Source organism: Tachypleus tridentatus, chromosome 1, assembly GCF_004210375.1.
Source record: "Tachypleus tridentatus isolate NWPU-2018 chromosome 1, ASM421037v1, whole genome shotgun sequence".
Classification (NCBI taxonomy): domain Eukaryota; kingdom Metazoa; phylum Arthropoda; class Merostomata; order Xiphosura; family Limulidae; genus Tachypleus; species Tachypleus tridentatus.
Genome location: NC_134825.1, coordinates 2416733 through 2431647, shown reverse-complemented (window position 1 = coordinate 2431647; position 14915 = coordinate 2416733). Strand labels below are relative to the sequence as shown.

Below are 14915 nucleotides of genomic sequence, written 5' to 3'. Positions count from 1 at the left end.
ACCCTCTCCACTGAGGTCAGGAGTCGAATGCTGAGTTACATTTAAAATGACTATTTTATATGAATAAGTTCAGTATCAACCTATAGATCATAATTCAAATTTTAGTATTATATGTAAATTAATTTTTTAGTTTAAAAGTAAATATTAGAAATGTACCTAAACATAAATTTTTGTGGGTCTCATGTTATGTTAAATGTAGAACTGGTTCAAATTATGTTTTTGATGTCAAAATACAAAATTCTTAGCTCTTTTTTAATTAGGCACTCAAATTACCAATACTTAGAAGCTAGAATATAAAATAAGAATTTCTCGTTTTTCTACTTGTTGAAATATTGCTCAGGTACTGATTCTAACACATTGTGCCTAAACATCTCTAACCATTTTTGGAAATGCTTCCTCATACATGCTTCTGTCTCTGACATGTGAATAACTAATCAAAAGGTCAGAATGTCCCCGTAGTGGCTTTCTTAAACATTTTCAAGTATTACAATGTATACTAAGGTTACTAAGTCGGTCCCAGGGACAAAGCCCACGCTGAAGTAGTTAAGACTTTCTGTTACTATAATAATCAAATGATTACAAAACTATTAATAAAATATAGTCACTGATTAATAAAACATTGAGCTTATGTTTAGTTCTGTTTAAAATATTTATGATGGATAAATAATTACTACATTAAAACAATGATTATCTGATACACTTAGCTTATTCCAAGTAGTTAGGATGGATAAATAACTGGTAGCCTAGAATTCCAATTATACAAAGCATTGAGTCTGTGTTTTATTGTATTTAAAGTCTTTTATCTGGTGAGCATAGTTTTATGGCTGTGTTTATTTGGTTTCTTAGTATGTTGAGTTTTGTTTTGTTTCATGTGCTGAGTCCCAAGGAATGTATAGTCCAGTATGGGTGATGTTTCGGTGGATTTCTGTTTGAAATTGTGTATCAGTTCTTGTAATTTTGAGGTTAAGAAATGATATTTGATTGTTTTCTTCCTGTTCACATGTGAAGTTGATGTTGGGATGTATAGAGTTAATGTGATTGAAAAATTAAGTATGTGTTCTGTAGATTTGAATCCAGTTGGTTGAACCGTGTCATCTACATATCTATACCAGTATAGTGGTGGATGTAATGCTGTGTTAATTGCTTGTGTTTCAACTTGTGTCATAAAATATTGGCTAGAACTGGTGATACTGGGTTGCCCATGCTTAGGCCGTTTGTTTGTATATAGTTTTGGTTGTTGAACATGAAGTTTGTCTTTATCGTGGTGAATTCTATGAGGGTTGTTAACTGGTTACTGGGAATTTCTATAGTTGGGTTAGGGTCTCGATATAGAGTTCTAAGGCTATCTTGCAGGCTTCAGTGGTTGGAACTTCTGTAAAGAGGGATATAACATCTAAACTGGCCATTAAGGCTTTATGATTAAGTTGATTTAGATTAGACTTGAAATTAAAAGAGTCTTTGATAAATGAGCTGGCTGATGTTACATATTTGGAGAATGCCCATGCTATGTATTTACCAAGGTTGTAATTAAACGATTCATATGTGGACATTATTGGTCGTAATGGACAATCTGGTTTATGAGGTTTGGGGATGCCGTATATTTGTGGTGTGCGTGAGTCGGTTTTTACGTAGGTAGGAATAAAGTGTTTGTGAAATTGTGTTGGCTTTTTTCATTTGTAGTAGTAATTTGTTCAGTTGCGTCTCGTGTGTCTTTGTTGGATTTGTGTGTATAGGTTTAAATTTGTTCGTGTCTGATAGGATGTTATTCATTTTTGATGTATTCATTCGTGTTCATTATGACTATAGCGTTACCTTTATCTGCTTTTAGAATTTTTATGTTTTGTCTTGTTTTAGGTTTTTATGCAATTAATGTCTATTTTTGTAAGGTTGTTTTCAGTTTTCTGTTTTGTGAAATTATGTTGATGGTTTTGTGAGAAAATTCTTTGAAAAAATCGTTTAAGATGTTGTTTTAGGTGTTTCTGGAAAATATAAATTTGTAATTTTACCTGGGAAGGTTGGCTGTTGGATGTCAATAAAATTATCTAAGTTGTCTTCTTTCTGTTGGTTGTTTTGGTTGTTTCCTTGTTTTTGTTCTCTGTAGAAAGTATCACAAGTCTCCTGGCTAGGTCTTCTAAACATGTTTTGATTTCTATGGTTGGAATGTACCTAGGTGCTATAGCTGTTGAGTCCTTTGTTAAGTAGATGTATCTCGCCTGTGTTTAATTGATCGGTCGGATCTGTTAATTATGAGGTTAGTCAACGGTTTGTCGTTTTGGTGTCTTTTCTGTTGTTTGCATCTTAGTTTTTCTAGTTTTTTGTTGTGGCAGATCTTTTGTCTCTGTCGTTTTAGTATTGATTTGGTTTATGTTTCGTTGTATAAGTCCATAAATCTCTGGTTTAATGCAGCATGCCAGTTGATGGTCTAGATTCATTTTTTTGTTTTGTAAGTCATGTAGTTCTTTATATTTTGTGTTCAACATGGCTTTCAGTAGTTTTTCTGTAAATTTTGAATAATGTTTGTGTATGTATTAAAATTTTTTGAAAGTTTTACCTTTACAAAATTAGGGGTTAGTTGTTCTTTTCTACATTGTTGAATAAAATAAATGTCATTTCTTCTATTAATAATTCGTTGGTTTAAATTCCTTAGTTTCTTAACGATCGTGTGAGCGTGTACTGTTAATAGTGGTGTACGGTATGCTAGTTCAGACATAATGGTAACAGGTAACAGGTAAGTACAAATACACTGAGAAAACACAAAACTTACACTTCTCGTACAGTCGCCGCGATGAAACAATAATCAGTGATGACAAAAACATAAAAATTCTAAAAGCAGATAAAGGTAACGCTATAGTCATAATGAACACGAATGAATACATCCAAAAATGAATAACATCCTATCAGACCGCGAACAAATTTAAACCTATACACACAAATCCAACAAAGACACACGAGACGAACTGAACAAATTACTACTACAAATGAAAAAGCCAACACAATTTCACAAACACTTTATTCCTACCTACGTAAAACCGACTCACGACACCACAAATATACGGCATCCCCAAACCTCATAAACCAGATTGTCCATTACGACCAATAATGTCCACATATGAATCGTTTAATTACAACCTTGGTAAATACATAGCATGGGCATTCTCCAAATATGTAACATCAGCCAGCTCATTTATCAAAGACTCTTTTAATTTCAAGTCTAATCTAAATCAACTTAATCATAAAGCCTTAATGGCCAGTTTAGATGTTATATCCTCTTTACAGAAGTTCCAACCACTGAAGCCTGCAAGATAGCCTTAGAACTCTATATCCGAGACCCTAACCCAACTATAGAAATTCCCAGTAACCAGTTAACAACCCTCATAGAATTCACCACGATAAAGACAAACTTCATGTTCAACAACCAAAACTATATACAAACAAACGGCCTAAGCATGGGCAACCCAGTATCACCAGTTCTAGCCAATATTTTTATGACACAAGTTGAAACACAAGCAATTAACACAGCATTACATCCACCACTATACTGGTATAGATATGTAGATGACACGGTTTGGGATTCAAATCTACAGAACACATACTTAATTTTTTCAATCACATTAACTCTATACATCCCAACATCAACTTCACATGTGAACAGGAAGAAAACAATCAAATATCATTTCTTAACCTCAAAATTACATGAACTGATACATCATTTCAAACAGAAATCCAATCGAAAAATCACCCATACTGGACTATACATTCCTTGGGACTCAGCACATGAAACAAAACAAAACTCAACATACTAAGAAACCAAATAAACACAGCCATAAAACTATGCTCACCAGATAAAATTAACGATGAATTAGACAAAATAAAACAATACTTCACCAACATCAATAAGTTTCCTCCACAAACCGTAGAAAACATTATAATGCACACACCTAGACAGAAAGCAAAATCAACCAACTAAAGTAAATACAGCTCACGAATCAAAACCACAAAACCATATACTGCTGTATACCATATATTCCGACATCAGCAAACAAATAACCAACATTTGGCAAAAATTAGTAACAAAATATGACATTCCAATTAATACCAAATTTATTCAAAACCCGCACAAAACTGAGGTCTATACTATGTAAAACTACACTGACAAACACCACACCAACATTATTTATAAAATACAATGTGATAACTGCCACGACTTCTATATTGAGAAACAAGTAGAAAAATGGAAACCAGATTCAAAGAACATAAAAGTCACCTTCACACGTTTTCAACACTGCAAGTCAAATAACATATAATAAACTCAGGAATAATTTAACTGTTGTTATGTACATATCTTCATGTAGTTAGTATTTTCTAAACACGTACAGTGAAATAGAAACTAGGGATCTAGTGTTTCTACCATTAGATTCATGGTATAATATTAGTATATATATCTTTGTTTAAAACTTATACTGGAACAACACGTACCAAAAAATGTGTTTATTAATTTCTAGTATAGCCCACCCTTTACATTATTCATCCTTATTCTGATATGCAGCTCATCCCTGGAAGACAACCTATATTATTGGTTTGTAGTAAATCCACAAGTACTTATCAGAGTATTGATTGGCTAGTTCATAACACAGTGTGATGACCTATTTTTCTCTTTCAGTTTTTGGGTGTCTGTACAGGCTACTTACTGTATGGGAGTTTTTATTTTTGACTTGACAAAAATTAAAGGAGAAAAAATACATTTGTATAGAAAAGCCTAGGTATTGAATGTAGCATGTTTACATTTGTATAGAAAAGCCTAGGTATTGAATGTAGCATGTTTACATTTGTATAGAAAAGCCTAGGTATTGAATGTAGCATGTTTACATTTGTATAGAAAAGCCTAGGTATTGAATGTAGCATGTTTACATTTGTATAGAAAAGCCCAGGTATTGAATGTAGCATGTTTACATTTGTATAGAAAAGCCCAGGTATTGAATGTAGCATGTTTACATTTGTATAGAAAAGCCCAGGTATTGAATGTAGCATGTTTACATTTGTATAGAAAGCCCAGGTATTGAATGTAGCATGTTTACATTTGTATAGAAAGCCCAGGTATTGAATGTAGCATGTTTACATTTGTATAGAAAAGCCCAGGTATTGAATGTAGCATGTTTACATTTGTATAGAAAAGCCCAGGTATTGAATGTAGCATGTTTACATTTGTATAGAAAGCCCAGGTATTGAATGTAGCATGTTTACATTTGTATAGAAAAGCCCAGGTATTGAATGTAGCATGTTTACATTTGTATAGAAAAGCCCAGGTATTGAATGTAGCATGTTTACATTTGTACAGAAAAGCCCAGGTATTGAATGTAGCATGTTTACATTTGTATAGAAAAGCCCAGGTATTGAATGTAGCATGTTTACATTTGTATAGAAAAGCCCAGGTATTGAATGTAGCATGTTTACATTTGTATTTGTAGTACAGAAAAGCCCAGGTATTGAATGTAGCATGTTTACATTTGTATAGAAAAGTCCAGGTATTGAAAGCATGTTTACATTTGTATAGAAAAGCCCAGGTATTGAATGTAGCATGTTTACATTTGTATAGAAAATGCCCATTTGTATAGAAAAGCCCAGGTATTGAATGTAGCATGTTTACATTTGTATAGAAAAGGTATTGAATGTAGCATGTTTACATTTGTATAGAAAAGCCTAGGTATTGAATGTAGCATGTTTACATTTGTATAGAAAAGCCCAGGTATTGAATGTAGCATGTTTACATTTGTATAGAAAAGCCCAGGTATTGAATGTAGCATGTTTACATTTGTATAGAAAAGCCCAGGTATTGAATGTAGCATGTTTACATTTGTATAGAAAAGCCCAGGTATTGAATGTAGCATGTTTACATTTGTATAGAAAAGCCTAGGTATTGAATGTAGCATGTTTACATTTGTATATAAAAGCCTAGGTATTGAATGTAGCATGTTTACATTTGTATATAAAAGCCCAGGTATTGAATGTAGCATGTTTACAGAAACCTAGACAGCAAATGAGATATATTTATAGAAACTTATACAATAAATGATATATGTTTATAGAAACCTACATACTAAAGATAGTGTGTTCACATAAATCTCTGTAATAAATGTGGTGTGTTTGTATAAATGTCTGTGATAAATGTGGTGTGTTTACAGAAACCTATGTCATAATTGTAATGTGTTTGGGCAAATTTATATGATATATGTTGTTTTGTAAAGAAACCTAGTTAATAAATGTATTGTATGTAGACAAACACAAACCTATATAATACATGTATTGTCTCTATTGTTTCCTATAGAATTGTAAAAGCCGTGTATTTTGTGAGTACCAACTTATGTATGTGTGTATTTACATTACTAAACTTAGTGTAAATATGTAAGTATACCAGTGTATAGAGCCTTGTGTTGTTACTTTTATTTATCTTCTCATGGTATTTTAGATTTTGTCAACATATTGCTAGGTTCAAAATCTTGGTAAATTTCACAATTTCTTGTGCTTTTAAAACACAAAAAAGCATTTGAAGTTACACAAATAAATGTGTGTATAAACAACTAAAATAAAGATGTGTCTGGTCTTGTTTCTCTTCTAAATTTATGTATGTATGAAACAAATCATATTAATTATATGTTTGTCATTTTGTGTGTATGATCTTATTATATGTAATTTATTTTTATTTTAGATACAGAGATGTATGAAAATAGCTTCAGTGGAGATGACCTGAAAGAAGATCAGAATATAAGATGTGATGATATAAAACACATTTCTACAGTTTGTGGTATACAATTTATAAGTGAAAGTATCCTAAGAAGTCACAACAAGATACACACTCTGGAGAAAAAACCTTGCAGATGTACAACATGTGGCAGAGGATTTGTACGCAAAAGTAACTTGAAAAGTCATGAGAAGATACACATTGGGGAAAAGGCGTACAGTTGTGTAGTGTGTGGCAAAGGATTTTTGAGTAAAAAAGGTTTAAACATACATGAGAAGATACACACTGGAGAAATACCATACAGTTGTATTATATGTGGCAATAGATTTTTGAGTAAAAATGGTCTAAATGTTCATGAGAAGGTACACACTGGGGAAAAACCGTACAGTTGTGTGACATGTGGTAAACAGTTTGTTTGTAAAAGTAACTTGAAGAGACATGAGCAGATACACAGTGAGGAGAAGCCATACAGTTGCATTGTGTGTGGTAAACAACTTAGAACAAAACATAAACTTAAAATACATGAGAAGATTCACACTGGACAGAAACCATATAGTTGTGTGGTATGTGGCAAAGGATTTTTAAGTTACAATGGTTTACAAATTCATGAAAAAATACACACTGGTGAGAAGCCATATGGTTGTGCAGTTTGTGGTAAACGATTTGTAAGTAAAAGTAGTTTAAATACTCATGAGAAGATACACAGTGATGAGAAGCCATATAGTTGTGTTGTATGTGGTAAACAGTTTATAACTAAAAGTAAAATAAAGTATCATGAGCAGCAACACACTGGAGAGAAGCCTTACAGTTGTGCACTGTGTGGCAAAGGATTCTTGACTAAAAATGGTCAAATAATTCATGAGAAGATACACACTGGTGAGAAACCATACAGTTGTGTGACATGTTGTAAAAAATTTGTAAGTAAAAGTAACTTAAAAACTCATGAACAGATACACACTGGGAAAAGCCCTACAGTTGTGTTATATGTGGTAAACAACTACAAACAAAAAGAAAACTTGGACTGCATGAGAAGTTGCACACTGGGAAAATCCATACAGTTGGTTAGTGTGTGACAAAGGATTTTTATGTTACAATGATCAACAAATTCATGAGAATGTAGACACTGATGAGAAGCTGTATAGTTGTGTCGTATGTAATGACAAATATTTAAGCAAAAGTAACTTAAATAACTTGTAGGAAGATACTTAGTGGTAAAAAGACCATTATAGTTGAGTAGTATGTGGTAAAGGGTTTGTATGTAAAACTATGTTAAATAACCCACAGGGGATTCTTATCACTGAACAAGTATGTCAAAACTACAGTTGAACTGTGGTTTTCATCAATTAGTTTCACCTAAGATAACTGACAATAGAGATAACATTATTATAGCTACTAAGACAACCTGTTTTCACTTGGGAGAGCAACTAGCTAGAAACTCTCACCACTAACTCTGGCTGTTTAAGTTTTAAATAAAATATAAAGTTACTGGTTTATTATGTTGTGTTTCTGATTGCATAAATCATTTATTAGTGTTCAATAACCTAAAAATGTACTTTTCCACAGGTGTGCATTATGTTTGTAACACTACGTTTCATACCTTTATGGTGGAAATTGACAGACACTGGCATGTGCAACTCTCTTAGAACAGAGTAAAAATATGTGAAACATTATTTTTTATCTGCTTAGATCTGAATGAAAGAAGACTATATTTACATTACATAGCAGCTTATATCGTTGATTATTCTAGGGTTTTAGTATGAAGATGGGTGTTACATTTTGATACATGAAGACTACTTACACTATGTAGCAGCTCATTGATTACTTTGGGTTTTAGTATGAAGAAAGGTGTTACACTTTGATATATCAAGACTCTTTATACTGTAACAGATCATATCATTGATTACTCTAGGGTTTTAGTATGAAGATGGGTGTTACGTTTTGATACATGAAGACTACTTACACTATGTAGCAGCTCATTGATTACTTTGGGTTTTAGTGTGAAGAAGGGTGTTACACTTTGATATATCAAGACTGTTTATACTGTAGCAGATCATATCATTGATTATTCTAGGGTTTTGGTATGAAGACGGGTGTTACATTTTGATACATGAAGACTACTTACACTATGTAGCAGACAATATTGATTACTCAATGGTTTTAATCTGAAGATAGTATTTACATTTTGACACATTTAGACTATTTGCACTATAGCAGATCATGCCATTTATTACTCTGGGGTTTTAGTGTGAATATGGGTGTTACATTTTGATATATAAAGACTATTTACATTATGTAGCAGATCATATCTTTGATTATGCTAGGGTTTTAGTGTGAAGATGGGTGTTACATTTTGATATATGAAGACTATTTACACTAGCAGTCCATTTCATTGTTTACTCTAGGGTTTAGTGTGAAGATAGTACTTACATTTTAACAGATGAAGACTATTTACACTAGCAGTTGATTTCATTGTTTACTCTAGGGTTTAGTGTGAAGATAGTATTTACATTTTAACAGATGAAGACTATTTACACAAGCAGTTGATTTCATTGTTTACTCTAAGGTTTAGTGTGAAGATAGTATTTACATTTTAACAGATGAAGACTATTTACACTAGCAGTTGATTTCATTGTTTACTCTAAGGTTTAGTGTGAAGATAGTATTTACATTTTAACAGATGAAGACTATTTACACTAGCAGTTGATTTCATTGTTTACTCTAGGGTTTAGTGTGAAGATAGTATTCACATTTTCACACATGAAGACTATTCACACTGTAGCAGATGATATCATTGATTACTCTAGGGTTTTCGTGTGAAGGTGGGTGTTGTATTTTGCTACATAAAGACTTTGTACTAAGTAGCAGATCATATTGATTATTCTACAATTTTAGTGTGAAGGTGGGTGTTACATTTTAATACATGAAGATAGTTTCACTATATAGCAGATCATATCATTTATTACTCTCGGGTTTTAGTGAAAAAGTAGTATTTATGTTTTGTCTCATGAAGACCTTTTACACTATGTACCAGATCATATCATTAAAAACTCTTGGGTTTTAGTGTGAAGATGGGTGTTACACTTTGATACATGAAGACATTTTATGCTGTAGGAAATCATATCATTGATTATGGTTTTAATGAAAAGATAGTATTTACATTTTGACACATGAAGACTATTTAAATTACATAGCAGTTCATATTGTTTAATTCTCAAAAGTTTTAGTGTTGCATTTTGATGCGTGAAGACTATTTAAATTACATAGCAGTTCATATTATTTATTTCTCAAAGGGTCTAGTGTGAAGATAGGTGTTGCATTTTGATACATGAAGGTTCTTTACACTATGTAGCAAATGATATAGTTGAATACGTCTACAGTTTTAGTGTGGAGATGTGTGTTACATTTGATATATGAAGACTATTTACACTGTAGCAGACTATATCATTGATTTCTATAGCGTTGTAATGTGAAGAATGTATTTAAATTTTGACACATGAAGACTATTTACACTGTAGCAGATGATATCATTGATTACTCTAGAGTTTTAGTGTGAAGATTGGTGTTACATTTTGACACATGAAGACTATTTACACTATGTAGCAGATCATGTCATTGATTACCCATGGGTTTTATTGTGAATTGTTATATTTTCATATGTGAAGACTACACTGTAGCTTATGATATCCTTGATTAATCAGGGGTTTTGGTGTGAAGCTGGGTGTTACATATTGATACATGAAGACTGTTTACACTGTAGGAGATTATATCATTAATTACATTGGAGTTTTAGTGTGAAGATTGGTGTTACACTTTGATATATGAACACTATTTATATTAGGTAGCAGATCATATTATTGATTACTGTAAGGTTTTAGTGTGAAGATGGGTGTTACACTTTGGTATTCAAAGACTGTTTATACTGCAGCAGATCATATCATTGATTACTCTAGGGTTTTGATGTAAAGATAGTATTTACATTTTGACACATGAAGACTATTTGCACTGTAGCAAATCATATCATTGATTACTCTGGAGTTTTATTGTGAAGATAAATGTTAAATTTTGATATATGAAGACTATTTACATTATGCAGCAGGTCATATCATTGATTACAACAATTTTTTTGAAAAGTTTTTGCTGATTGTGACAGGTACCTGGTGGATATGTACAAATATAGTTTTGGTTTTACTTCATCACGTAGGAACTCTGAGAAATAGACAGTTAACTGTTTACCAGCAATAACATATTTTATTGCATTTATGTTTCTAATACACTATTAAGTTCAACATAATTGAAAGTGTTTAGCTCCTGATTTTCGTTTGTATTCAATGTCCAGTGCACCAGTGTCCAACAGTAGTCAGCAAGCATTGACGGATTCCAGTTGCTCTGATATTGTTTTTCAATTGTAGCACTGTCCTGGTGAAACCTTTCACCATGTTCGTCACTGATAGCACCGAGACTTGCAGGAAAGAAGTCCAAATGTGAATGGAGGAAATGAATCTTGAGTGACATGTTGCACTTCATTGTTTTGTATATTTTGAGAAGTTCGTCTGCCAGCGGAATGTAATGTGGGGCTCTGTAGTTGCCAAGAAAATTGTCAACAATGTCTTTGAAGGCTTTCCAGGCAATCTTTTCCGGCCCTACTAACAGATCTTCAAACCACTTGTCATTCATAACATGTCTGATCTGAGGGCCAACAAAAATGCCCTCTTTGATCTTGGCCTCAGTTATTCTTGGGAACATCTGTCTTAAATAATGAAAACCTTCACGTTCTTTGTTCATTGCTTTCACAAAATTCTTCATAAGTCCCAATTTTATGTGAAGAGGAGGCAAAAACATTTTTGCCAGGTCGACAAGTGGTTCATGCACCACATTTTTCTGTCCTGGAACTAACTTTTTACGGAGTGGCCAGCTCTGTCTAGAATAATGTGACTCTCTGGCACGACTGCCCCATTCACAGATGAAACAACAGTACTTTCTATAGCCGAGCTGCAGTCCCAGTAACAGAGCAATGACTTTCAGATTTCCATAGATATTCCAGTTGTACTTGCTGTACCGGATGTGCTTCAGCAACATTTCCATGTTCTCATAGGTTTCTTTCATGTGTGCTGCATAGCCAACAGGTATTGAAGGGTGAACGTTGTCATTGTGTAACAGAACAGCTTTGAGGCTTTACATTGATGAATCAATAGAGATGCTACTCTTGGAGGTCATGGTCACAACCCAAAGCAGAGAATAATCCTTTGATGTCAACACAGAAACAGAGACTGCCAACTTGTGTAAAAAATTTGGTTATATCATCTTGGCAGCTTTGAGAAACAGAAATTTTCGTATCTGATGACAGCAAACACCATTTCTGCAGTCTCGAACCCAGCAATTCAGCTTTTGCTTTTGACAGACCCAAATCTCTGACCAGATCGTTTAATTCTGATTGTGTTACGAGATGTGGATCACCTGAGGAGCATGGTTCAAAATCCAGATCAATGTCACTGCCAGTTCCCTGCATTGCAGTTTCTTCATTTGGTTCATCTTAGGTCCATTCCTCTGGTGGTTTAAGAATTGAAAGACTGTTGTCATGTGGCACAGGTCTCATTGCTGAAGGCAGATTAGGGTATTCAATTGACTTCTTGTTTTTGGCAGAGAAACCAGACACATTAGTCAAACAGAAGTAACAGTCCGTCACACGTTCTTTCTGTTCTCGCCATACCATCGGGACAGCAAACGGCATTGTCTTTGTAGTGCCTCTGAGCCAAGCTCTCAGACAGACAGCACATATCACACAACAAATGTGAGGTGCCCATTCCTGGTCTTGATCACAAATTTTACAGCCAAAGTACAGATGTTCTTCACAAGTACAGTCATTGAGCGTCTCTGGTGAACAAGCGTATACTCGCCACAAATATAGCAGAATGTATCGAGGCTGTTACGACATTGACAAGACATATTGACTGACACCAATCGTCCTGTAAAATGTCTATAACATCTAACTTACTTGTTACAGTGCTACTGAGGCAATGCTTTATTCTGAAATGATACGTACACACTATAAGGTCTATATTAATCCAATGAGCAGCATCTGTGTATGCAAGCCACTTTTATAGCCTGCTGAGACAGTGTCAAGCTGGCTCAGGCCTGCCCAGGCATACCTGAGCTGCATACTTCCACAGAACAGCTTCCAACCTTGCCTGATTTCATGCCTGGACATTCCCAGACTGCACAAAACATTGTTCATAGATCTCTTACAGAAAAGAAAATTTTGGGACACAAATATAAGAAAAAACATGACAAAACTGAAGATTTCGATGAAATGCTACATGATGGGCAAATTTGGATGTGATTTTCATGATCAGCAGCCAAAAATCTATAAGGAACACCCAACAGTGTTCAAGAAACAAAAACTTTGTTGTGCAGTGTTACTTAAGGATTTTAGTGTGAATATGGGTATTACATTTTCATACATCAAGACTATTTACACTATGTAGCAGATCATATCATTGATTACTCTGGGGTTTATTGTAGAAGGTAGGTGTTACATTTTGATACATAAAGACTATTTATATTATGTAGCAGATTATATCTGATTACTTTAGGGTTTTAGGGCAAAGATGGTATTTAAATTTTGACACATCAAGACTATTTACACTGTAGCAGATCATATTATTTATTACTCTATTGTTTTAGTGTGAAAATAGGTGTTACATTTTGATACATAAAGACTATTTACAGTATGTAGGAGATAGCATCAGTGATTACTCCAGAGCTTTAGTGTAGAGATAGATGTTATATTTCCATATATGAAGACTATCTACAGTATGTAGGAGATAGCATCAGTGATTACTCCAGAGCTTTAGTGTAGAGATAGATGTTATATTTCCATATATGAAGACTATTTACAGTATGTAGGAGATAGCATTAGTGATTACTCCAGAGCTTTAGTGTGGAGATAGATGTTATATTTCCATATATGAAGACTATCTACAGTATGTAGGAGATAACATCAGTGATTACTCCAGAGCTTTAGTGTGGAGATAGATGTTATATTTCCATATATGAAGACTATCTACAGTATGTAGGAGATAACATCAGTGATTACTCCAGAGCTTTAGTGTGGAGATAGATGTTATATTTCCATATATGAAGACTATCTACAGTATGTAGGAGATAGCATCAGTGATTACTCCAGAGCTTTAGTGTGGCGATGTTATATTTCCATATATGAAGACTATTTACAGTATGTAGGAGATAAAATCAGTGATTACTCCAGAGCTTTAGTGTGGAGATAGATGTTATATTTCCATATATGAAGACTATTTACAGTATGTAGCAGGTCGTATCATTGATTACTCTAGAGTTTTAATAAGGTAGTATTTAAATTTTGACACATGAAGACTATTTACACTGTAGCAGATCATAGTATTTATTACTCAATTGTTTTAGTGTGAAGATGGGCGTTACATTTTGAAATGTGAAGACTGTTTACACTATGTAGCAGATCATCACTGTCTACTCAAGGATTTTAGTGTGAAGATAGGTGTTACATTTTGATACATGAATACTATTTCACTGTAGCAGACCATATTACTGATTTTTCTAGGGTTGTAATGTGAAGATAGTATTTACATTTTAACAAATGAAGACTAGACTGTCGCAGATCATATTGTTGATTCATCTGCGGTTTTAATGTGAAGATGGGTGTTACATTTTGAGATATGAACACTGTTTACTCTGTAGAAGATCCTATCATTAATTACTATGGTGTTTTAGTGTGAATATAGGTATTATATTTTGATAGGTGAAGACTATTTACATTATGTAGCAGTTCATATCATTGAGTACTCCAGGATTTTAGTGTGAAGATAGATGTAATTTATAAATGTAATTTTAAGAAATGGAATTCAAAAAAAAATGTTTATTGAATAAACGGTAGCACATTTAATACATAAGAAATGACTGTTTGTATTAGCACAATGCGATCAATTTTCCCCTACAGTAGCTGCCCTATAAACATTTTTTGTTAGAAAATTTTAACTTTTTTTAAATCTTTCAGTACGATGCTATCTAAAACAGCCCAATGTTTGCTAACCCTAATTACTAAGCCTCTCACAGGTTGTTGAGTAACGTAAATGTTACTTACTAATTGTCTTTTTCTTCTCATTTCAAGAATTTAATTCACATTTAT

The 14915-nt window shown here is 33.3% G+C and overlaps 1 protein-coding gene across 2 annotated transcripts in view; it reads left to right on the top strand.

Moving 5' to 3' along the window:
- The window catches only part of LOC143230326 (uncharacterized), a 29293-nt gene extending 21064 nt beyond the window's left edge, over positions 1 to 8229 (top strand). For both annotated transcript variants that reach the window (XM_076463807.1, XM_076463723.1), the window contains one exon: positions 6704 to 8229. In XM_076463807.1, the coding sequence (XP_076319922.1) occupies positions 6704 to 7809 (1106 nt within the window). In that variant the 3' untranslated portion in view covers positions 7810 to 8229. The remainder of the gene's footprint in view (positions 1 to 6703) is intronic.
- The last annotated feature ends 6686 nt before the right edge of the window (positions 8230 to 14915 follow it).